This window comes from Mercenaria mercenaria, chromosome 7, assembly GCF_021730395.1.
Source record: "Mercenaria mercenaria strain notata chromosome 7, MADL_Memer_1, whole genome shotgun sequence".
Lineage (NCBI taxonomy): Eukaryota > Metazoa > Mollusca > Bivalvia > Venerida > Veneridae > Mercenaria > Mercenaria mercenaria.
In genome coordinates this window covers 67,428,957-67,455,387 of record NC_069367.1, presented here as the reverse complement: position 1 = coordinate 67,455,387, position 26,431 = coordinate 67,428,957, and the positions used below count along the sequence as shown (strand labels likewise).

The window sequence follows — 26,431 nt, the reverse complement described above, 5'->3', positions numbered from 1 at the left end:
CATCCAATTTCTTACATTGTAAGGCATTCCGTCCAATTTCTGATATTGTTAGGCATATCGCCAAATTTCGTAATATACTGTAAGGCATTCCGCGCAATTTCTGATATTTTAAAGCATATCGCCAAATTTCTTATATTGTAAGGCATATCGCCAAATTTCTCATTTTGTAAGGTATTTCGTCTAATTTCTTATATTGTTAGGCATATGCCATAAGATTTGGGTCCAGTGATGCATTTGTAAGAAACATTGATATCAAGTTTTTAAAAAGCTTTGCTGTCTTGTTTGTGCAACCAATGTAGATTGGAAAGAAATGACCTCTATGCAGTTTTATAACTTTCCTTCTAGTTCATATTGTTGAACATATGACATCATCTATAAAATGCAAATGTAAAACTAGAAGTTATATTGAAAAAATACTCAGCTTTTTTAATACTTTCATATTGGAGGGATTAATTACAAAACACTAGAAAAAGAATAACCATTTCTTATAGAAATCGTACTCTATGCAACGAGTGTTTTTGTTACCTAAATATATATGTAAAAATGTAAAAGTATAGAAGTGAACCTCATAAATAAAACTTGACCGCAATGTGTCGTTCAGTTTCAAAATATAAACATTCGTGACCGAAAGTATGGTTTATATACCACATTTATAAACACACAGCATTTAAGAACACCGTACGTTTCACTTTAAATATATAGTAAGTACAATTTATTGTTGCAATCAATATTCGCAAAGTAGTTAGATGTTTTATTTCGAAGGTTTTTGTGCGATATGGATTTAGCCTGGGGTAAACATTTAATTTAATAATTTAGATGTAAAGATATGATATTTTATAGAATATATGGTTTTAATAATTATATTACAGTCGTTTCGTTGTACGATAATTATAGATGAATGATTAGTGAAATACGCAGGATCTATCCCGGTATGTAGCTTTTATCATTTTGCTTTCAAATTTCAATAAAAAGTTTTGTTGGCAGCTTGGTCGGTGCATGTCCGCGGAATGTAGTTTATTTTTGTAATAACATAAAGGGAGATCACAGAATTACCCCGAGAAATGTGGGTTCAAAATGTTTCAGGGTTGCAGATTTCACTAGGAGCATCGATGTAAATAAATCCGGCAAATCGATATTTACCTGTTATTATCAGTTATAAACATTATACTACATATACTTAAATAGTTTCTTATGCTATAGATACTATAAGATACTCTTTTATAATTAAAGATGCTAAATTTGACCGCGTTCTCTACAGTCTCTTTCCAAACAGAAATCAAAACATTAGTCATCAGGCATATTAACCTATTCGTATGTTTCAATATTTTTCCGTATAAACTTTAAACATAATGAATTTTGTAACAACAAAATAAAACTATATACTAAATTGTATAAACTTTATCACGTACATTATGTTTCTAATGTGACTAGGTGACTTATAGGCCAAATGAGCCGGGTTCTTGCTTTCATGCCTTTGAAATGGCTTTGCTTGGCTTGGTGCCCATGCCCCCCCCCCCCCCCCCCCCCCCCCCCCCCCCCTCCACCACTCCAGTTTGTTGAGAAGTTACTCGAGCTCATCAAAATTGCACCCAACTATTTTGGCAAAGGATTAATATTTTCTCAAAATTTAAACCCAACAAGAAATATCTTTAAAAATGATGGTCGGCGAATTGTAATAAGGAAAGAAATTTATGAATTTTTCATCTAACATTCATCTTTCATCTAACATTTTTCAAATTGCAAAACTAAACACCGCACTTTAACAATTTAAATGGTTCTCTTTTAATTTTCGCAAAGGTTTCGTAGGGTTGCAATTTTGTTTCGTTTATCCTTAGACGAATAATTATAGCAGTAGTTTGATGAAGATTCATGAAGCGGTTCATGAGAAGAGGTCATTAAACGTGTTTATATTTTTAGCTAAATTAGTCCCTATCCCCATTTGTAACAAAATAGCAGGACACCTTACGATATTGTTACACATCGAGTTTGATAAAAATCCATTACATTTTAGTGGTTAATGCGAAGAAAGGCATACCTACTGTTAGCTATAGTGGTCCCTAATAGAGCCCAAGTTTCTATATAAATAAATTTGGAAGAGGACCTTATAATGATGCTCCAGACCAAGTATGACAAAGATCCACCAAGCTGTTCATGAGACGCTGTATAAGGGCATTTCTAGTTTTAGCTCTAGCAGCCCCTAAAAGGGGTTAAATGTCCCAGCTGAACAATGTTGGCTGCGGGCCTAATGAAGATGCTTCATTCTTTTTTATATATTATCTTTATTTATTTCTAAAATAGGCCAACTGCTTTAACAAATGCATATTCGCTATTCATGAATCTTTGGACAATGACGTCACACTTATAAAAAGTGAAGGTCAAGCAAAACATACAATTGTAATTATTTCTATATTTCTGTTTCATAAGCAAAGTTTGACCGTAGTCATATCACATAGATAAACTGTATGCAGCGTACCTTCATTTCAGTGTAATGAGATACAGTCATTATATAGCATATATATAATAAAACAGATTTCAACTGAGTTCAATATTTGCATACCATACTAAAGAAAAATATTCATATATAATAAATCAGTTAAATAATTTATAAAAAATATATATCAAAGCAAACAAGTACTCATTTTAATATGCAATCTGAATAAGTCACAAAAGCAAGAAACCTTTTCATATACAGACGACAATTGTAACAAGGAAAATCATTTAAAAAGCACTTCTCTACATAAAAGACTCTTATCACACCCTTATTCATGTGATACGCAGACCGTATTCAGCTCTTTCTTTAATTTGATATATGTTGGTATTTGAACAGGTTTTTATCATATTTATTAAACTTACTTATCATTTTGAGATATATCAATATTCTTGCTAAATATACTAAGCCAAAGTTAGCTTTAAAACTGTGAACAGCGTCGTTTAGGATAAACGCTTTGTCTACATTTCACTCAGCGTAGCACAATCAACAGAGTGAAAGAAATTGACACTCTCGTCCAATCAGGCAGAGTGTTGCATAAATCTTCCATTTTGATAAATTATCTATAATGCGTTATCAAGTAGTTTGATTTGCAAACTGAAGTCACGTGACATAGGTAACGAAAACGAATTTAGACGGCGTCGCCGAAAAACGCACCAGATGTCTCCATTTCATATCTGTTTAAGGCCCTTTTTAATTTTATGACAAAATTGATACTGGGTCTAATAAACAAAAAGAGTCAATATTTGATGTACATTATACCTATGTCTATAAGACCATATCAATGGTACTATATACACTACGTTAATTGGAAAGTAATGGCAAAACACAGGATGATTGTCGATCGATGATGTTGTCAATAAAATACATGCTTGATGTATTTTCCCTCATTATTCACTCTCTAGTTATAAACTTCGTTCAGTATAGAATGACTATACAATACATTAAAACATGTGTGATTAAAATGTCGTCTGCATCAGACAGAGAATATATTTTGTCATGGAAAGGGGATGTACGATGAATTACGGTTAGTTTTCTATTCTACATAAATTATGTTTGTTTACTAGCATCTTTATAAACATTATTGATTGTTTCATTGTTTTACTTTTTATCAAGTAATATTCAAAAGGATTATTTTCCCCCATAAAACAAACTGTAATCAATTTTAGTCCATGTTTAGGATAGTTTGTATAAAATATATATCCAGCTATATATGTATACTGCCACGCCCTCTTTTCAAGTATTACGTGCAGGTGCGCGTCTGTGCGAGAAATTTAAAAATAGAAATGTCCAGGAGAGTATCAACATACAACTTTGGGTACGAAAATATATTCATTGCCAATGACACTTCCTCTTTATCGTTATTATATGCTGTCGTTGAATTACATTCATCAGTCTATCTTAAATTCGATGATTCCTGACTATTGCTCAACAACCCCCTTAACATTACCCTTCTTTATTTTTAAAACGAACTGGCCCATCATTCAGTTTGGGCAGTACCATTTATTATTCGAAGGGGTGTTCACTGAAACTTTATTGACTGAATAGCAAACAGTGCAGACCATGATCAGCCTGCACGGTCGCAAAGGCAAACTCACTTGCCGCCAGCAGGCTAAAGGTTAAGAGAAAAGCTATTTTTCGAAACTAATGTTCGTTTATGCTTGCTAGCTGTTTATTTTCAGGCGTCTTACTATTGTAATCTTGTAATTCGAGAGCTCAAAATACCAAAATATGTCTGAAGATGTTTCAAGAAAAAATAGACTTTCGTAACATGTTACCTTGTCACTCAAATAAGCACTTTGTTCCATTAACTTTGAAGGACATCTAGTGATATTGCTGTATAATGGTTTAAACTGATGTAAAATGACATTTCCATTGCTTCCAATAGGAACATGTATACATTTATGTTTATTTCATTTCATCAAAACTTTCGATGGCCACTTACGGCGTCTGTCACTTTCATACTAATTCGGTATAATAAAAAAAAAACAAGTATTTCAAGTAGCTGGTTTCAATTAACAAGGATGTTATATGGCTCTCATGGTTAATTTGTAACCTTTGACAATGATACATTTTGAAGAAACTAGCCTTCAGCTGTTGAATATAACGTGTTGCCGTTTCGTTTATGTTAATGAGTGCTCGCTTAATACTGTCCTATAGTATTGTAACCATACCGTCTTTATCTGCTTTGTTATATAACAGTTATAAACTCACTTTCCATTACAAAGTGTAGTCCAGCTGTTGCAAATGAAGCAATATATTAAATCAATATATCTAGAATAATAGTTTTCTTTCTTCGTTTAAATGAAAAACACACAGCAATGCCTGGATACAAATATCTTCATTTTATATAACATTTTCTAAACCTGATTACACAAACATATCATGTAACACGAAGAAACTGTAAATGTAAAAATGTCGATAAAATATAATGCTAAAGAAAGTGAAACATTGTTTTAACTATTTATGCATTTAGGCCCGGGCCGATATTTTCCGCCCCCGCCCCCATCGATGTTAAATATAACCGAACGATATGTTAATATCTTATTGATACTGAACTTGTAAACGATCCTTCAATTTTGCAAAAATCTTTGCCATCCGTCGGAATTCTTTTCAAATATTTCGATAAATACGGAAACTGTGCAACAGACAAAAACAGTGAACACGTACATTTAGCCTTAACCTTATTTTCATTAGATGTTCATGTCAGATCTCGGCTGATCAGATGACGTTTGTGTACACGTTGTTAACAGTGGAAAGCTGTACAAAATGACACGCATTAAAAAAGCAATCAGCGAACTATACACGTGTTGTTTTAAAATATTCAAGCTTTTACTCTGACTCATTTAGAATTGTCTGTTATTTTTTATTATAGCAGATTAAAGTGATAAACATTTTATGGGTGTTTATAGAGACAATTACAATCCTTCTAACTAAGGGAAACAAAGATCATAGCGCGTTCCGAAAGCATTATATTACAGTACACAAAATCAATGTAACCATTAATAAAACAGTTCAAACTGTGCACGAGGACCCGCTTACAACAGAAAGTAATTAATCGAGACGTTCTTTTTGTTTCTATTTTAGGAAACATGTGTTGATGGAGGGAAATTGATTGAGTGCTTAGTTGTCGAAGCAAATCTAACAGGTAAATACTCATGCAGTAATTTTAGAATCCAAATTTTATAATTTGTGGTTATAATATTACATGTATGATAGTTTTAAAATGACGTGTAAGTGTAGTCAGTATGTAATCAGTATGTAAATTGATTCTATTTCTGTTTTGAAGAAATACAGGTAATACTTGTACAGTAAATCTACATGTGTTCCTTTAATATATCGAACCCAGAAAAAAAGTAATTAAACAAAAGCACATAATTAAATATAAAACTGTCATAAATAGATCATTAATTTTATCTATATTGTGAATGTTCCTGCATTTGTAAAATTTCTGACTGTTTTGTTCTGTTCCGTTAACTTGCTTCTTTTGATTAGCTGCAATCATTACATACCAATATGCCACATCATATGTCATTAAATGGTAAAGTTACTTTGTTGATTGTATAGTAATAACATTTTTGTGACATGCATTACGCAATTATGATATATAAAAACATTTTGATTGAACCATTTCGAAATTGCTGTGCTGAAGTGACCCACGGCACAAGTATAAGCAACAAAAATAGGAAGTGATGAAGTCAAGTCAATGATAAACAAGAAATATCTTTAAAAATGATGGTCGGCGAATTGTAATAAGGAAAGAAGTTTATGAAATTTTCATCTAACATTCATCTTTCATCTAACATTTTTCAAATTGCAAAACTAATTACCGCACTTTAACAATTTAAATGGTTCTCTTTTAATTTTTCGTAAAGGTTTCGTAGGGTTGCAATTTTGTTTCGTTTATCCTTAGACGAATAATTATAGCAGTAGTTTGATAAAGATTCATGAAGCGGTTCATGAGAAGAGGTCATTAAACGTGTTTATATTTTTAGCTAAATTGGTCCCTATCCCCATTTGCAACAAAATAGCAGGAGAACTTACGATATTGTTACACATCGAGTTTGATAAAAAATCCATTACATTTTAGTGGTTAATGCGAAGGAAGGCATATCTACTTTTAGCTATAGTGGTCTCTAATAGGGCCCAAGTTCCTATATAAATTAATCTGGAAGAGGACCTTATAATGATGCTCCAGACCAAGTATGACAAAGACCCACCAAGCTGTTCATGAGACGCTGTATAAAGGCATTTCTAGTTTTAGCTCTAGCAGCCCCTAAAAAGGGTCAAATGTCCCAGCTGAACAAAGTTGGCTGCGGGCCTAATAAAGATGCTACAAATCAAGTTTGATTAGAGTGCATGAGAAAAAATCAATTAAAGAATTATTTTGTTTATTATTTTTATTTATTTCTAAAATAGGCCAACTGATCCCGCTTTAACATATAGCATATTCGCTATTCATGAATCTTTGGACAATGACGTCACACCTATAAAAAAGTGAAGATCAAGCAAAACATACAACTGTAATTATTTCAATATTTCTGTTTCATAAGCAAGGTTTGACCGAAGTCATATATCACATAGATAAACTGTACGCAGCGTACCTTCATTTCAGTGTAATGAGATTCAGTCATTATATAGCATATATATAATAAAACAGATTTCAACTGAGTTCAATATTTGCATACCATACTAAAGAAAAATATTCATATATAATAAATCAGTTAAATAATTTATAACAAATATATCAAAGCAAACAAGTACTCATTTTAATATGCAATCTGAATAAGTCACAAAAGCAAGAAACCTTTTCATATACAGACGACAATTGTAACAAGGAAAATCTTTTAAAAAGCACTTCTCTACATAAAAGGCTCTTATCACACCCTTATTCATGTGATACGCAGACCGTATTCAGCTCTTTCTTTAATTTCATATATGTTGGTATTTGAACAGGTTTTTATCATATTTATTAAACTTACTTATCTTTATGAGATATATCAATATTCTTGCTAAATATACTGAGCCAAAGTTAGCTTTAAAACTGTGAACAGCGTCGTTTAGTATAAACGCTTTGTCTACATATCACTCAGCGTAGCACACTGTACAGAGTGAAAGAAATTGACACTCTCGTCCAATCAGGCAGAGTATTACATAAATCTTCCATTTTGATAAATATTCTATAATGCGTTATCAAGTAGTTTGATTTGCAAACTGAAGTCACGTGGCATAGGTAACGAAAACGAATTTAGACGGCGTCGCCGAAAAAACAAACAAGAGCCTATAGATAATGAATTTCTGTACTAAAGCATATCTTTACATTATATACAAATTTGATAATAGAAGGTCAAAGTGCAGAAGTGTCAAAAATACAAAATGTCTAAATGACGAAACGAGCTATTTCATGTAACCTCGTGTCAGCCTAACAAAACAGTGTTTATTTTCAAAGCGAGATGAATAAAAACAGCACAATGAATCATTGTTGTTTCATAAAATATAAGTAAAAATATCACGGTATCTCAAAATATTTTCTATTATCATAATATGTAAAAAAGAATTAATCGAAACAAATTTACTCGACGGACACATTTCATTCATGCTTTTTGATACGACCGACAACACACATATTCATGACATACTTTATAACATTAAGTGGCCAGAGTTTAGATATATAATGAACAGAACAGAACAGAAGTTTATTCAGTAATTTGTACATACAGTACCTCATTACATGATATACATTGACATATAAGATATGATCATGTGGCAAAGTTGTTGAAAATTTAAACTTTAAATGGAGAACGGATCGTAACAAGCCGTAACGGGCAGGTCTTTTTACCCCAAGACACCCCAGAACCCCAAAACACAGCAACCACCATGACACCCAGCATCAAAATAATCACTTGTTTGATACTGTAATTGGGTAACTATATAACAATGATAACTCAAGGGGAACAACCCAGAACCACTTAACTGTAAATGAAGATGTAGCAGTTATTTCCCTTTCAATTGTTGCGACAAACCTAAAAATGTAAACTGGGACGTCCCGGGGCAAAAAGACCCGCGAATCGTAACGGTCTTAAAATAAAGATGATGATGTTGCGAAGGAACACAAAAAACGTTACAATAACAACATCAGTGGTTACTATTCAATATTGATATAGTTACATAAACTATCTGGAAGAATGAACTATGTATAATTCACTATGACAAAAAAATAACTAGTTGTTAGTCCTGCTGGTATTAATGTTTCCATGCAGTTATAATTGACAATGCTTTTATGCAATGTGGGATGAGCACAGATAATAATTTCGTATACAAAATATATGAAACAATCATAACAACACTACAAATAGAGCTGCTTTTAAGAAAAGGGAATGCCTCCCCAACTGCCTAATCATCTAAAGTGCAAGTTAAGCCTTTATATACATATCACTCACAACAATTCACGGGCCCAAACTCCGCTTTGGCTCATTATCGAACTTGTCAGAGGTCTTACAGTCAAACACATTTTGTACAAATTTGGCGAAGATCGTGTTGTAAATGTTCAACTTGGAGTGCGGACAACAGCAAAAGAGCTGATTTTTCGGTAATTCAAGGGCCGTAACTCCAACTTGGCCCTTTATGGTCAAACACATTTTGTTCAAGTTTGGTGAAAATCGGATAAGAAATGTTTGGCTTAAATTGCCGACAAGAGCAACAAGGCCGACTTTTCGGTAAATCAATGGCCGTTACTCCAAAGTAACTCCAATATGCCTGGACCGGTTTAGCTAATTATCGAACATGGCCGAGGTCTTATGGTCACACATATTTTTTCAAGTTTAGTGAAGATCGATTGAGAAATGTTTGACTTAAAGTGCGGACAATCTTTGTGACAGACAGACACACACACACAGACCGGAGTAAATCAATATGTCTCCCACACCACTGTGTGGTGGGAGACATAATGAACATGTTGCCTTATTATCTAAGTAACATAGTATTCCTTTTATCGCTTGCCAATCTGATATATCTACATAACCCTAACTGAACAGATTTTTTAGTACACTGCAATAGTTCGACAAATTTATGCATATTTGGTCTTTCATAGTAGTACCTTTGTATACATTTGCTACGATATTCATTATAAAAGTTACATTTCAAAATAAAATGAAACTCGTCCTCAATATCGTGGACATTACAGAGTTGACAAGTTCTTTGATTTCTCTCCAATCTATCTCTACCATATCTTCCAGTTTCTATGCGCAAACTATGTGCAGATACCCTAATACGGGTTAAATATTGCCTAGTTTTTTTACAAACAATTTTTTCTAGATAACTTTCCATACCAAATACAGGTTTAATATACATATACAAAGTATTTAATACATTGTTGTTTGCAATATCAGAAAACCACTTTTGCTTAAAACAATCTATAGCCCTTTCTTTAAATGTTAATAAAAACACATTTGACTGGTAAGCAAGTGGGTTATTCCATATATCTGAAAAACCATATTCTTCAAGCAAACATTTTACTTTGGAAACCCAATTTTTAACACCTTTCTTACATTCATTTAAAGCATTGTCATACACTACATTTAGTAAAATATTGTTTGTATGCAATAATTTAAACCAGTACTTGATTATTTGAACATATCTATTTATGTATAAAGGGTATCTTCCCAATTCGCCATAAACTGCCGCATTACTGGTACTAAGTTTAACACCCAAAGTAGATTTACAGAATTTTAAGTGGATCCTTTCTAGATCCTTACTTTTGGTAAATCCCCAAACAGGACAAGCATAATTTAAAATAGACCCAACAAATGAGTCAAACAATTGCAATACAACATGTGGTGATAATTCGTACTTATTTACATTATATGACAAAACATTCATAGCCTTTAAGGCTTTCCCACAGACGTACTGGTTATTAAGTACAAAAGAACCTGTATAGTTAAAAACAACACCTAAATAATTGAAGTCATCAACAACTTCAATTTGTTCATTATTATAAAACCAAGTTTCATGGGGATAGATATTACCCCTTTTGCGAAAAACAACTATTTTGGTCTTTGTAGTATTGACTTCAAGTCCCCATAATTGACAGTATTCATATAAACTATTAAGACTAGTTTGCAAATCTTCTTGGGAATGGCCCAATATTACCATGTCATCCGCAAATAATAGTAAAATAACACAAATTTCATATAAAGATAATCCAGAATTTATATCGTTCTGTAAATACAGTTCCAAATCTTCTAAAAATAGAGCAAACAGAGCTGGAGAGTTATTTTGACCTTGACGTAAGCCCACTGATATGTTAAAAAAATCAGATAAACTATTACAATGTCTTACACAAGATTTGACAACATGATACATGGCTTTAAAAATCCTCAGCAGTTTGCCATCAATGCCTAATTTGAAAAGTTTATACCACAGACCATTACGGTAAACTGAATCAAATGCCTTTTTCAGGTCAATAAATGCACAAGGTAACCTTAATTTTGTGACAAAACATGTTCAACTATACTATGTAAGACAAAAGTCGCATCTACTGTACTACAGCCTTTGCGGAAACCAAACTGGGCGTCTGACAAAATATTGTACCTATCAAACCATCTCTCCACTCTATGCGTCAATATACTAGTAAATAATTTACCAAAATTACTTAGTAGGGTTATGCCCCTGTAATTGTCTGGAGCTCTGACATCTCCTTTTTTGTATATCGGTACAATATAACCATATGACCATGATTCGGGAAAATGTCCCAAATCTAGAACTATATTAAACATATCTGTTAAATGGCCAACTAATATATCAATAGAAACAATAAAATATTCGTTCAGTAAATTATCACTAGGACATGATGCCTTATTCTGTTTAGGCGTTTTACAGCATCTCTTACTTCAACAGAGGTAATAGGAATGTTTAACTCATCAAAAATAGGGTCATTTACATTACAATCATCTTTAGAATTAAAATCTTCTGCTTCATTGACTACAGTTGTCCTTATATCATCAAACATTTTAGAAAAATACTCATGAAATTCATTTACTTTTATATCAGCACCAGACACTGAAGTTTTCTTTTTGAAGTGTTTCCAAAAGTCCTTAGGTTTACTTTTCTTTAGTTCGGCCAACTCCTTAGATTTTTGGATTTTGTGTGCTCGTTTCTTAAATTTAATAATACATTTGTATTCCTTTTTTGCATTACATAAACTATTTCTATCTTCCTGTGATTTATTTTGATTAAAAACAAACATTGCCTGTTTGTATTTGCGTTTAGCCGTGGTACAGTCGGCATCAAACCAGGAGTTATTGAAAAATTGATTTCGTTTAGAATTATTACAACGTTTAAAAAGTGGATCTGCTACTTCACAAATAACTTTTGAAAAATTCAAAATCAAATTGTCTACATCCACAGTGTCATGTACAACAGTGTCATATACAATTCTATTAAATGTTGATAAATTCCCTATTAGGCCACGCCTAAATTCATCTTTGTGATCCTCAGACCATTTTATATTATACATATTGTCTACATCACTAGTCACATCACTATTTTGCATGTAAGCTTTACAATTTAATGTAAACAATACTGGTGCATGATCACTGAATTCGTTAAATTGACCGATTTCAAACGAGTCAATTATATTGAAATACCGTTCATTCAATAATAGATAATCTATTGTACTACTACACTGTCTATTGTAGTAAGTGAAAAAACCATTATTATAATCATTGTGTAGCCGACCGTTAGCTAATCGCATTGAGGTAGTTTTACATAAATCTAACATTTTAACTCCCCTTCCATTACACACCTTATCATATGAAGCCCGTAATAATGGTACATCTGGAAGATAATCAACTGAGTCTAAGTCAGAAATTTGCCGGTCACAAGCAACAAAATCAGATCTGGTGCCCACACGAGCATTCCAGTCTCCAGCCACCAGTACGGTACCTAAATTTCCAAAATGAAAAATGTCATTTGCAACAATTTCAAATAAATCTTCGTTAATTATGCTTGAAGCTGGTGACTCATCACCCCACATGTACACCCCCCCTAGAAAAACATCATTTTGAATCTCAAAGAAGTGTTTATCAAATTTTAGCCAGATGATGGTGTCAAAATGATTCCTTACAATTGTTATTCCAGATTTTATGGTATTTCGAATAAATAAAACAACCCCTCCACTATTTCTTTTGGCCCTTCTATGTTTAAATTTCCTATAGAAATTGAAGCAAGTAAAATCATTCAACTCAATATTTGAATTAGAGTCCGTCCATGATTCTAACATAAAAATGACATCATTTTTAGCAATCTTATCCACAAATTCAGGGTCACAAAGTTTTGTTTGGGTCAATCCGTTGCAATTCCAAACACAAATTTTAGGTCCATTCTCCGAAAAGTCCTACAGATTATCTCTAATTGGTTTGCCTTCGATGAACAGTGTATCGTACGAAATCCAGGCATCTTTATTGTAATGGTTGTTATAAGTTTATAACACTTTATTCCAGATAAATGTGTGATAACTGAGGAAAGTACATTCCTTTCAGAGACGTTTATCCAGTAATTTCTGATGCTAGGGTGTGTTAAATCAGTCAGCTCTGATGAACAGACTCAGTTTGTTTTTTTTTTGTTATTTTTGCTTAATTATATGATTCAAAAGAGTCTTTCAAATATATCGTTTAATTTAAAATCGAAGCTTTTATGTTACATTGGACTAATAATGCTTTCTTGACTAAATTTAATTCCAGAGAAAAACAAACATCTGACAAACTGCAATTTTTTTCATTTACAATAACTACACATTATTTAACTCTGTAAAGATTACCAAAGTGTAACTTGATATAAACAAAAATGATTCGACAATATGTTAAATATGTAAAAATTGAACCAGTCCTTCCTCTGTTAAATGTGGAAATGATACGGGATATGTTTATCGATATAAGTTTTTATCGAGTTCATTTGTTCACCAACCGTGATGTGGCGAGTTTAATATAAAAAAATTCTTTTTGTATTGAAAATTTGCGTAAGGTACCGCTTTAGTAAAGATTTTTATGCAAACTGTAGTATCTAAATGTACATTCTTGAAAAAGTATTGTTTTATCACAGGAAGAACAATGTAATTCGAGGCATTTTGTAATGATAATACTTTTTTTATACAGAAAAGGAAAGAAAGAAAAAAGAAGAATACATATCTGTATTAGTTATTAGTTACATTCACTTCTTATCTATCGTTTCGATATTTAAGCAATCGCAGCGACTATGTGCAGAATAATTTGCGTTTTCGTGCAAGATACAATACATAAAAAGGATTAGGTTGATGCAATTAAATGTTACCTTCATTTTTGCAGGAGCCCTGTTAATCTAATTGGAGTACGGGATGTCGATAACTTGAAATAGCGGAGGTTCAAAATAAAGCTGTTGGATTTATTGATATAATCGTGCACAACTTTACCATATAGAGTTCATCTAGAAGAAACTAATCTTGTATTTGTAAAGAGGATAAAAATTAGATATTGGAGAAATTAAACTCTCCAGTAGCCGTGTAACGAGACAACGAATTGTAGGGAATGTGCGTGTTTTATTGTGAGAATGGGAAAACACTTGAAGTTGATTGAAATGATTTGAAACAAAAGTGCTATTGAAAGATAAATCATGGTATGGTGGAGTATTCCCTGATTCATTTCGCCTCTGTTCAGTTTCATTTTCGCTCGCAGTGAATACGGATCGTTAAGTATGACTTTTATTTATTTGTGCGGAATACGTGCTGACAACATATTTTATTAAATGGAATATCTGTTGCAATAACTAGTCAATGTGTAAGGATATAATTTTCAAACGTTTAATGTTGTTTATAAATATTGAAAGGTACTTTGAATTGAAAAACTCGGTACGTTGGTTTCTATCTGGAACATCGTGTGAAATTTAGTGAATTGAGTTGGATAGTATTAATAAAGTAAAATGTATAAACGAAATAATTTCTCGAATATATCAGTTTGAAACTATAATCCAAATTGTTATTTCACTACATATTCTAAACGGCTTACATTGTAAATGTAAGGAAATAGATACCAGTTTGGAATTAAAATCTAATATGTTTGGTTTTGATTGAAGTCTAAAGATTGTTAAATAGCGAGTATACCTTAGATGGTATCTGTATTTGATAAACAATGTCTGGATTATCTGGCATTGGAGTATTTTGGGCGTTTTCGTCCTTTATTTCTTCTGTCATTTCGTGTGTTGGCTACTTTATGCCTTACTGGATAACGGGACAGATGTTTATTCAAATCAATGGAAAGTCGGGTCAAACTGTTCCGGTACATTTTGGAATATTCCGTCGGTGTAACTATCCGGCGATAAATACCGACGGTGAGCTATCGATGGTACTGGAATGTGGCCGGTACACGACATTTACGGACATTCCGAGCACATCATGGCAGATCGCCACTCTTGTGATTGGAGTTGCTTGTGGGATTTGCCTTCTTGTTTCATTGACGGCCATGTTTGGTATATGTGTGAAGGGCGTTATCATCCCGACCGTGGCGCGGTCGGCGGGAGTCCTTCAAATGTGTTCAGGTGAATATATTTTTATACTTGTGAATAAAGTTAAAAATATATATTACTGTTGTGTTTTATGCATTCGTGTTTTTCCCCAAGTATTACGAGCATAAATGTGTTTTTGATATAATTCATATAAAAACATCGATAAAGAGAGCGTAATTAATTTTGCTGCTGCTGAACTTTGTCAGGGTCTACTTAACCTCGTATCTAAATCGTTACCGTTTTACGTGAAATTGCTTCTGTCAAAATGTCAACAATTCAACTCGTATTATTAAGCTTCTACTTAACGTTAACTGGTGTTACGACCAGCTATATAAACTCAGCTATCACATATTTATCTGCTTCACTAGTTATAAAAGACATGTTAAATATCAAAATATAGGTAAAAACGAAAATTAGCATGATTGTGGTACTTGTAAATTCTACTTTCACCTAAATGTTGCTGCAGGAAAGGCAGACGGACTTCACAGATTGTCAGTAGACATCTACTTAAACATTTGTTTCTATTATGATTCCTCTCATTGACGAAATGCTCAAAACGAAGAACATTTATCAAAACTACTACATATAGAAATGAATTTACAGAATTTTTTTTTTAACCCTTACCATGCTGGACACGACTGATTCTACCTTTGCGACCAGTGTAGATCATGATCAGGCTGCACATTCGTACAGTCAGATCATGATCTGCACTGTTCGTTATTCAGCCAATGTCTTTTTAATAAGCACCCATTTCAAAAGTTAATGGTACTTTCCAAATTGGGAAATGGACAAGTTCATTATAGAAATTTAGCAGGGTAAGAGTTAAGGCTGACATTTCGTATGTTTTCATGCGTCATGCATATAGAAACACGTACTTTCAGATTCTTTAAAACGTAGTTACAGTGAAACACCGCTCGCTCGAGGTCGCAAGGGGATGAGCAAAATGCTCGAGTTACCCATGGTTTCCAGCGACCCAAACATTGACCAACATACGAAGAAAATTGAAGTTTGTTTTACCAACTGTCATCGAGACCATTTGCAGAGGAAACGGTGATGCGTAATCATAACACACTCGTGACGTTTTCACAAAACATATTGCAAACGTTATTTATGATAGATCGTAAATGGAACATGCTAAGAAACAGCTAAGACATTTTATTTTCATGTCTTTTTTTATTATTTTAAATACTGTAATCGAATTCGCAATTTTCTTCTCCAAATTAAGATCTCATAATTATTGTCTCAATTTTATGAAAAGGCTATCTTATTTCCTTTATTTGCGTGCAAACAACTGTTGATTAAAATATTAAGACCTCATAATTATCTCCTCAATCCCACAGAAAAAAGTAATAATTAATAACAATCTTGATCAGTAAAATTTTTCTTCCACCTTTCATCAATAATTAATCTCATTATCAGGTCAAGTATACCGACAAACATACATTTAAGATAGTCGGGGAATAGACCATGCAATTCTCACGGCGTGCGAAAATTTTAAATTAACCGATACATTCTGACCGCCGAAGGTGTGAAACATTTTGACACCTCTGCTCGAGTTTGCCATAAGCAACAAAGAGTAAATTAATACACAGGGACCAGGAGTCATGCTCGAGCGATCGAGTTATCGATGCTCGACCCAGCCATGGTAATTTCACATAGAAAATAGAAGGAAATCGGCCGGGACCACATGAATTGCTCGAGCGAGCCCGGGTGCTCGAGTCATCGATGCTCGAGCAAGCGGTGTTTCACTGTACTTGTAAACGTATGTTCCCGAGGCAGAATGATAGACAATGAATAATGCAGACATTAAGTAGAAATAGATCCTCTTGCTTAATCAGATATAGTTTATCAGATGAGAATAAATTCCTTCACATCGGTATTTTCTCGGTTACAGAAAGTTGTTCAAGGATTTATTTTGTTTATTTTGAAATATATATTTTGGTCAATAAACTTGGCATCAGTTGTTAACCACATCAAGACGACGTGCAGAGTGCTCAAGCCAGGTTGTTAGGTCAAGGTCACACTTAGAGGTCAAAGATGACATAGTTAAAATTTCTTTGGGCAACAGTTTTCTGGAAGGATTTTCATAAAAAAAACTAACATCAACACGACGTGCAGAGAACATATCCAAGGTCACTAAATTCAAGTACAGAATCACACCATTTTACTATCCCTGTATCAAAGCGACGTATTGGAAGTGATAGCTCTAGCTTTGTAGTAATTCCTTCTTCTCTCCAGACGTTTGGTAGGCACTGTATTTATATAGTTTAGTTTTCACAGGTGACGATCGACTCTTGGCACTGGACATTTACATGTTTAGGACTATATTTCTGAATTGTGTCTTTACGTAATGTATTTACGTTTGGTAAACTAGGGTTTGAAACTTTTTGTTCTATTATATATCTGTGATTCCATAGCTTCACATGCAATCTCCCATCTGTCACTTCTGTTTCTCGCTGCAAAACACAATTCCTGTCTGTATAAATTACCACCGGTCTATTGTGAATGCTAATTAAAATATTCTATGGAAACATGACAAAGAAACGGAAAACAAAGACTTAGATATTATATTACTTGCTTGATTCATAATATGTAATTAATGAGTCATATTGATCCAGCGAATCAAAGATTGTTGTTGCAAATATAATTGTGGGTTCTGTAAGCTTCTAACGATTCCCATGTGGCTTTTCCTAATGGATGTGTATGCTTGTTTTTCCATTCTAGGATGATGTCTACAAATGAAAACACTGTTTTACATAGTATTCCGTGTATTAGTTTTATAAAATCACTACGATATCATGTTGTCAGAACAAAGTAAAACGATGCACGAAAATGTGAGTGTGTTGAAATCGACAACAATGGCGAACGTAGCAATGAAACACAGAGAGAACTAAGGTCAGTGAAATCATAGCACATAGAGACAACTATGGTCAGTCGAAGGTCAGCTGTGGTAACATAGCACAGACACAACTATAATCAGTCGAAGGTCAGCCGTGGCAACATAGCACATAGAGACAACTATGGTCAATCGAAGGTCAGCCGTGGCAACATAGCACATAGAGACAACTATGGTCAGTCGTAGGTCAGCCGTGGCAACATAGCACATAGAGACAACTATGGTCAGTCGAAGGTCAGTCGTGGCAACAAAGCACATAGAGACAACTATGGTCAGTCGAAGGTCAGTCGTGGCAACAAAGCACATAGAGACAACTATGGTCAGTCGTAGGTCAGTCGTGGCAACATAGCACATAGAGACAACTATGGTCAGTCGAAGGTCAGCCGTGGCAACATAGCACATAGAGACAACTATGGTCAGTCGAAAGTCAGTCGTGGCAACATAGCACATAGAGACCTATGGTCAGTCGCGACAACATGGCAGAGAAAACATTTTTCTGCTAATATTTTCAACTTATTAAATTGATGCAAGTATTCACAGTTACTAAATTAACCAAATGATTTGTTAATTTTTATGCTTGCAGGTTTATTAATGGCTGCCGGTGTGGGCATCTATCCAAATGGTTGGGATAGCCCCGAGGTGCAGCAAGCCTGTGGAAATACTTCGAAGTCGTATATTCTAGGTAAAGATGTTTGCTGTTGAATTAGGCAAATTAGTTTAACATTGCAACATTATCAAATCTTAAAGTCTTTAGATTGTTCATTCTTTCTATAACGTGTTTCCCACTGGCACCAGATCAGAAAGAAAATGCCTCCGTACGTGTTATACCCTACCCCTAGGTATTCTATAAGAACCATGGTCGTGAACGGGAAATTATACTAACCCGTTTCAATCGTACATTTCTCAACTTAAACGCGCAGTTCGGTGAATGGGTATGTAGCATATTGAACAAGCGATAATTTATTTTCCATCGTGCACCAGTCACATTGTCTCAATATTCCATATTGCTGAGATTATCAACATATTTTATGCTTTCGTCAACGTTACAGAAAAAACTTGCTTGACCTTCCCTAATGAACATCCGGTCTAGAGGTCACGACAGTGTGCACATGTTTGGCGAAACGTAAACAAACAAAAACAGAATTTAAAAATATCACAATTTTACACTAAAACTCGAAATGATGAATGAAAATCATCTTGTATACGATATTTAATTTGAAATCGTACATTGGTCTGCATCTGTTCTGTTTATATTATTCATTTTGCACATTAATGCTGCATTTTCACATTTTAGCGAACACGTGTAGTAAAGTGACGATTGACATACATTTTCACAACAGCCAACCAGAATGGTTTTTTAATCTAGAACGGAACTTCACCAGGGAAGTTCAAGCAAGTTTTTTTGTGTTACGTTGAAATTAGTATAAACTACGCGTTGTTTTTCTAAGATAAGATGTATTAAAGAAATGCGACCGGTACTCAATGGAAGATAAATTACCACTTGTTTGATATCCATAGTACACATTTACCGCACTGCGTGTTTTAGGTATGAAATGCGCGATTGAAACGGGTTAGTATATTTTCCCGTTCATGACCATGGTTCTTATAGAATACCTAGGGGTAGGGTATAACACGTACGGAGGCATTTTCTTTCTGATCTGGTGCCAGTGTGTTTTCCTGTAATTTGATGCGTTTGATCAAATACATGCGCCTGTGACAAATATCGGGAAAAGCAATGTCTCGATGTATTTTAGGTTTCGTTTTTACTTGAGAATATCATAGGGACATGCTGCCCGGCATTTGTGAGTTTTAGAAGCTTTGTTGGGTGCTTTCTATAAACAGGAAGTATAATATGAAAATAAACTTAAGGTGGTGCTTTGAGATCAGTTACAAGGCAGTATGTATTTATGAAACACTATTGTATTAAATATGTAGACAGGAGTTTAAAAACAAAAAAGTGTGTCTGTACTTTAAAGCATTACCGCTTATACATGTAATAAAATGTAGATGAATATCCTTTAGAGGCATAAAATGCAGACATACACAGTAATACCAAACGTGGTTTATGAGAGGTAAGGAAACGCAATACCTCAGGTTCTCTAGCACGGGCTTTTAAGCGGAACACTATAATCCATAAAGAATGAATTGACTCTCTGACCTCAAAGAACAACACTGAGACCAAATTCAATAGTGGGGAGGTGGGGGAGGGATGCGTCACGTGCGAAACATGGCAATTAAATTAGATGATATTGATATGTTTCATATCTATTATATACATTGCTGCTTTATACAAAATGAAATTCTAATATTCAGTTGTCAAATTCGTTTAGTTCAATATTTTCTGTTCGCTTTACAATTGTCCTCCAATGAAGTGACTATTTAATTTAAATTAGCGGATAATTTTATAACTGTAGTAGCGGAAGCTTTTCTGAATTTCGAGATCATAAACTTACTGTTTAGCTTTGTTTTGAGAATTATTTTGTTACTTCAATTATAATAATACAGTTGTAAACAGTCAAGTCAATTTACTGTTGCATTTACACTCTACCACAAAATGAATTTGGAAGTAAATTGCACACTTTGGCCGTTTTTGAGGAGAGAGTACTCAATACAGAGAAATAATAAATCTTTACAAATCACTTATTTATATAGTCTTAATAGTGAACTGGCATTTTTTGGACCATTTTGTTTTAATTTGTACCTTCCTCTAATAGGTGCTATGAAGGAATTTAAAAGTTCAAATATAAAACGTTTATTTGATTAATTATCAGGATTAACAGAACATTTGACTTGAGTTAACATAACACCTTTCTGATAAGAACGGCCGGGTTATTTAGTCACTGTTTATCTTTGAAGGGTGGTAACATTTTTGTAATAAAGCAACAAATTTTTGAATTATATCACTTTTAATTCATTAGGAAAGGAAACGGATACCCTAAAATGAATGAGTTTTGTGTAACTATTTTGTTCTTAATATTAAGGCAAAAAATGTTACACTTTGATATTTTATTGGACCCCCTAACTGCACACAGAATGTTGGCTCATTTTAAATATTGATGACAGAGTTGAATCTATTTGATGACAGCAATAAAGGTTAACATATTTTGATGTCTGAACAGGGTTTTGATGTATAAAATCCTTCTAAACTAGAACCTTGGTATAGTTAATATTCCCTCTGCATTTTGGTACGCTATATAGTATGTTTTTTCTTTGGAAATGTTGAGAAAACTCATGTTAAAACAAGGCAACCTACCAGTGCTTAGTGTGCCTTTATAACGTCATATCATGCAAAGGTATTTGATATCTCTTTGAATTAATATATAGGTTATTAGCTTTGTTTTGGGAAATATGCACGAGTTCTGCAGCGGGAAATTCTTCCGCTAAAGAACAAGTGCATATTTCCCGATGCAAAAAAAAAGATAATAACCTTTTTATTACATTCGTATGTTGAACCGTAAATCTACACGTATAAAAGTAGTGTTAATATCATGAATTTGTTCAATAGTCTGAATAAGATTGACAATACAGAACTAAATAAAAGAATAATTGCAACGACACACCTTAAATTACGTCACGCACCCGATATGAAATTCAGGCGTCAGTGTATGGAAAAATGTTTTGATTACTTGAAATAAAACATATCCCCTTGTTGTTTCAGCCAAGTTGTAAATATTTTTTCAAAAATACATGGACAAATTTTACATTTATCTTAACCAGTAACAGTTTTGGCGTTTGTTATTCATTTATACATACCAATCACGAATCTCCGTGATCTATTTTGCACAGGAGTCGTTGTGGTATGTTTACATAGAAATGGTCTCCTTTGGCCCAGTTCAGTGATATGAAACATTACAACGTCCTATAAATGCAAATGAGCAGCATGTGGAATTTATTTACTTCATATGCGAATAGTATTTTAGATACCGGTATTAGCATAGTACTAAAGAATCAAAAACGGATTAACCAATTATTTATGGCTGTGGGACGTCCAAACTACTGACAGAGTGAAACTGTGTTGGAAAAGCTCATTTCTATATAATTTGTACAGCTGAACACTGGTTCGAAGGATCAGAACAGTAATATTACCTGTTAAACTACCAGTATTTGCCTATGTGACAACTGAAAATAAACTGTAACTTGAGTTAGTTTCATTGAGTATAGATACACAAGTCCTGTTTAGTGCTTATAATAAAGCTCAGCACTTCAAAGGAGTAAACTTTAATGATGGCCGTTTGATGTTAGTTAAGATAAAAGCGGCCAAACAGCACGTACATTGCATCACATTTGAATAACAATATTAATAATTTAAAGTTAATTTAGGATACGAGTACTCAGTCATGGCATGCAATTTATTTACAAATGCTACGGTGGTAAAACAATACGTTTAAACAATTTTTCGCGCAATGTCCATATAATTAACTTTTACAATTTGTTAACATGGTTACATGGCGTAGTGGCTGAACAGGTTTCGCCGAAGATATCAGGATTCTTGTTAGTTTCTACTGCTAAATAACTTATATCATTATGTCGTTTCAGGTGATTGTTCATTATCTTGGTGTTTCTACATGACCTCTGTTGGGATAGGAGTTACCCTGATGTGCTCAGTTCTCGCTTTCCATGCCCCTAAACAGAAACAGATCGTCAATGGATATGCACTATAGCTTTTAATTTGGCTATTGAAGCGACGCAGCTTGACCGATCGTCATAACTGATCTCAATTTTATATTTAAAGTATATGTTTCTAGTGAAACTGGAATATATTTGATGAAGAAACTCCCTGTTGAAGTGTCCGCGGAGGTAATGTACGCAGTTTTAGCAAAATGTGTTACAGATGCTGGCAAGTTGACTGTTCCTTATGAACATTACATTACTTCACATAAGAGAAGATAGAAAGTGCAATATTTCTCCGTAAGAGAAAATGAAATTTTGGCTTGCCATAATAGACTATGGTCTTCAGAAGCCAGACAATAATTATTGTGCAACTTGTGAATTATTATCTGTGATGTCGTATAATGTATTGATACATACTTCACGTACTCTGACAGAACATAAATTCATCAGCTTGAATCTTCATAGCTATAAGGCATATTTCGTCTGAGATATTATGTAATGATCGCTCAATGTAATTTGGAATAACTTTCCAAGATTCCGATGTTCAGATATTATCTTTATGTTTACACCATTTCAATAAGAAATCTATTGTCAAACATTACATGCAGATAACGCTATAACGGCATTATAGGCCAATCTTATGAATTACATTATTTGTAGTAACAGACTATGTTTATAACGTTCAAAATGAATGATGTACCACCAGAAAGTAAGTTCTTTTTTAAAAATAGCATATGAGACATGTTTTATAGGAGACGATAGCTCTGGCATAGTAACTGACAAAAAGAAACTGAATTTCGAGAAAAGTGTTAGGTTAATGGGTTACCTCTTACAGGCAAGAACATTGTCCGTCGGAGTAATACCGGTATGACCAAAAGTTATTCTGTGGCTAGAATTATTGTATTAACTTACAAGGACAATTATATTTTTATATAGTTAAACACCCTAGGTGTGCGAGAGGCACATTTCTTATTTGAAATTACGAACAATTACTATATAAAGTTGATGTTAATAGTATGTGTATTTACAGTTCGCCCAAGTTGCTCTGCCATTTCGTTCAAATCTGGCCATTTTATTTCACATACAGTTGCCACATCATCTGTATGTATTAAATTTAATGGCGAACTGTAAGACGGTGTTATGTTCAGTGTTGAGTACGCTCGCTCGAAATTAATATCTTAAAACTGCTGTATTCAACTTATAACCTATACTAGCAGTACTATGTATTAGGGATCAAATAGGTATACTTTTAGATATGTATAGCTAAGCACAGTATAAATGTATACTACTATCTAAATAATGTAAATTTCAACAAACAATTAAATTGTTATTGTTATTTAATTATAAATGTGGCTCTACCTGTACAGTTGATGTATATATTTAATAAACTTAAATACATTTTGAGGGCGTTTTGTACATATGAAGTAAATATCCAAAAGGTATTATATTTTAGTCGCACACGGTCATTAGATATCTTTAAAATTCAAATGCAGTGTAAAATTAAGGAACAGAAATGAATAGAATCTTCTTGTACATTTATGAGATTTAGTTCTCGTTCAGTATCTTGTAGAAGACTTATGGTAAAGTGTATTTGGTTTTCTTTGCTATGAACAGTTATTTATGCAACAAAAGCTGAGGCTGTTCGTTTAACTAGAAACAAACGCAGTCGTAGATTACATAACATTTTGCGAATCTGTGTGTCCTATTTGAAGTAACAACTTTTTAAGTGTTGGCTACCAAACTGATTTATAATTCAGTTTTACGCAACATTGACTAATAAAGATGATTCTGACACGGGCCTGAAAGGCTGAAGGCTGTAAAACCAATTTAGAAGGAACTAAAATGATAACAATTTTATGTCACGAGTTGCGACATCATACATCGTAAAAGTATACATAATACATCTATAGTAAAATGGCATGATAATATTATAACAAAATAATTCAGAACTGCAAATTTCCATATATTTTAGCTTAAAATAGCTGAAAGATAGAAAGATCTACTTGCTAAGCGTTGGTACAGTTTTCTTTCAAAATTGATCACTGCCGAGAAAATAAATTTCAACAACAGAATTATATTAAGGATAGTTCTGCACGTTTGGATCGATTTTTTTTCTACAATGTAGAATTTGATTAAACTACGATTTTTCAAAACTTCAGAATATACATAGAAAATTCGGCAAATAAAAAGGATAGGGTCGTGCGCTGCTAGACTGATTTGAAAAGTTTGGACCTCGCGCATTTTTTCATAATGGAAGTATATGGGAAAATCATAACTTTCATGACATTTTTGTGAATAGAAATTTTTCTATAATGTAGATTTTGATGAAACTTCTCAAAGTTGCAAATAAACACATGACAGATAATTTGGTTAAATAACATGTATAGGTTCGTGTGCTTATTTTTGAGATATCAGACTATGATTAAGGTGAACCGAATATTTCACGCTCATTTTAAGACATTATTTTGAATTATTCAATATGTCATATGTTTTAATATCATATTTTGAGTTTAGAAATATAGTAACAGTGCCATTTTTATAAATGTAGTAATAGGTTGTCATTAATTCATTAAATGATTTTAATTTCCGTACGCCGAATCCAGGCTTTATTCTATGTTTTCCGGATACATGACGTTACGCCATCACTTCCGGTTTTTCAAACGTGCAGAATTAAGATTTTAAAAAGCCCGTTATAATGGTTCTGTAGATTTTTTAAGAATTATGAAGATTATCGTTGAATTATTAAAATGATAGTAAACCTTATCGTTTAACTTGCTTTTTTCTCACTACTGTCTAATTTACGGGGATATTATATTTGCGTGTCACTGTTTTACCATCTGACAGCTTGTTGATGCCAGAAAGCCCGTGCAGTTGAACAGATTCCATTTTCTATTCTATTGAATCAATAGTAATAAATTGAGGTGGCTAGGCAACCGTTTCCCTTTTTGTTTGTTTCCAGTCGCTCGTGGAAACAAATTGCATTTAATGACTATTTTACTGTCCTTAACGGGACATTAATACATAAAGTGTCGTGAATGCATGTAATAATTCTGCATTTCTGCATCAAGTGTATTCGAATTAACACAACTTTATTTAGCACTGAGTAAAATGATATTTTACGAGCTAGGCAATTTAGAACGAATGTCATGTATTGTATTCAGAAAACGTTTTTATGATATTCCGGATATAGCATAATAGCACTTCAATAATATTCTACACAGTGACACAAATTGAGAATTAGAGTCTGATTATCAACGAAAAAAAAAAAGGTTGAGAAGATGTAGTTACTTAGTAAGCTAACTTTTATAACAAAGTATTTTTGGCGGAGATCTGTTCAAGGCTGAACATTGAAAGTGAATAGCAGAAAAAAAAATCTTAAAATGTTATCACAAGAACCTATTGTGTTAAGCGTAAAATATTTGAATGTTTGTATTGAGAATGAAAATCCACGAAGCTATCTATTATCAGTACAGAGAAAGTAATGTTAGCAGTCATAACTGTATCTAAAGTTTTCGTCTGGGCGTTAAGTCTAGTCAAAGCTGAGATTTGTATTTCGTTGTTAAAATGTTAGCACTTATGCCGATGATGAATTACTCTGTAATAAGAATCAGTGTCTTCATTAATACTTTAAAGCACCAGTTATATCTTCTAATGTATTTTAATATTTTGTTAAACATTTCGTTCATCGTCTTTTCATTTGAAGTTCTTTTATCAATTGTTAAAACAAGATAAAAAAAAATTCAGAATAGTGAATAAAAAGTTAACTCTTGTAACAGAAGAGTAATGCATCCAGTATATTAAGTCTAGTTTTGATCTATTCTCCTTCACTGTAGTCAATTTTGAGGCATGTATTTCGCATATCTTTCAATCCTGAAGCCGTTTAAAATTACGTGATTATTGTTAAA

The 26,431-nt window shown here is 33.2% G+C and overlaps 1 protein-coding gene across 2 annotated transcripts; it reads left to right on the top strand.

Annotated features, from left to right (window-relative positions):
- Window positions 1–715: 715 nt before the first annotated feature.
- Window positions 716–26,289, top strand: LOC123554014 (LHFPL tetraspan subfamily member 6 protein-like). 2 transcript variants are annotated; one of them, XM_045343828.2, is made up of 5 exons: window positions 716–791; window positions 5,576–5,636; window positions 13,828–15,052; window positions 18,499–18,597; window positions 22,452–26,289. In XM_045343828.2, the coding sequence occupies exons 3-5, from the start codon at window positions 14,647–14,649 to the stop codon at window positions 22,574–22,576; spliced, it is 630 nt and encodes a 209-aa protein (XP_045199763.2). In that variant the 5' UTR covers window positions 716–791; window positions 5,576–5,636; window positions 13,828–14,646; the 3' UTR covers window positions 22,577–26,289. The 2 variants fall into 2 exon arrangements, with proteins under 2 accessions (XP_045199763.2, XP_045199762.2); XM_045343827.2 differs by lacking the exon at window positions 716–791 and adding an exon at window positions 3,387–3,515.
- The last annotated feature ends 142 nt before the right edge of the window (window positions 26,290–26,431 follow it).

Coding starts and splice junctions, on each gene's coding strand:
- LOC123554014 (XM_045343828.2), top strand. CDS start 14,647: ATGTCTGGATTATCTGGCATTGGAGTATTTTGGGCGTTTTCGTCCTTT. Junction 15,053..18,498: donor AGTCCTTCAAATGTGTTCAG/GTGAATATATTT, acceptor TTATGCTTGCAG/GTTTATTAATGGCTGCCGGT. Junction 18,598..22,451: donor TTCGAAGTCGTATATTCTAG/GTAAAGATGTTT, acceptor ATGTCGTTTCAG/GTGATTGTTCATTATCTTGG.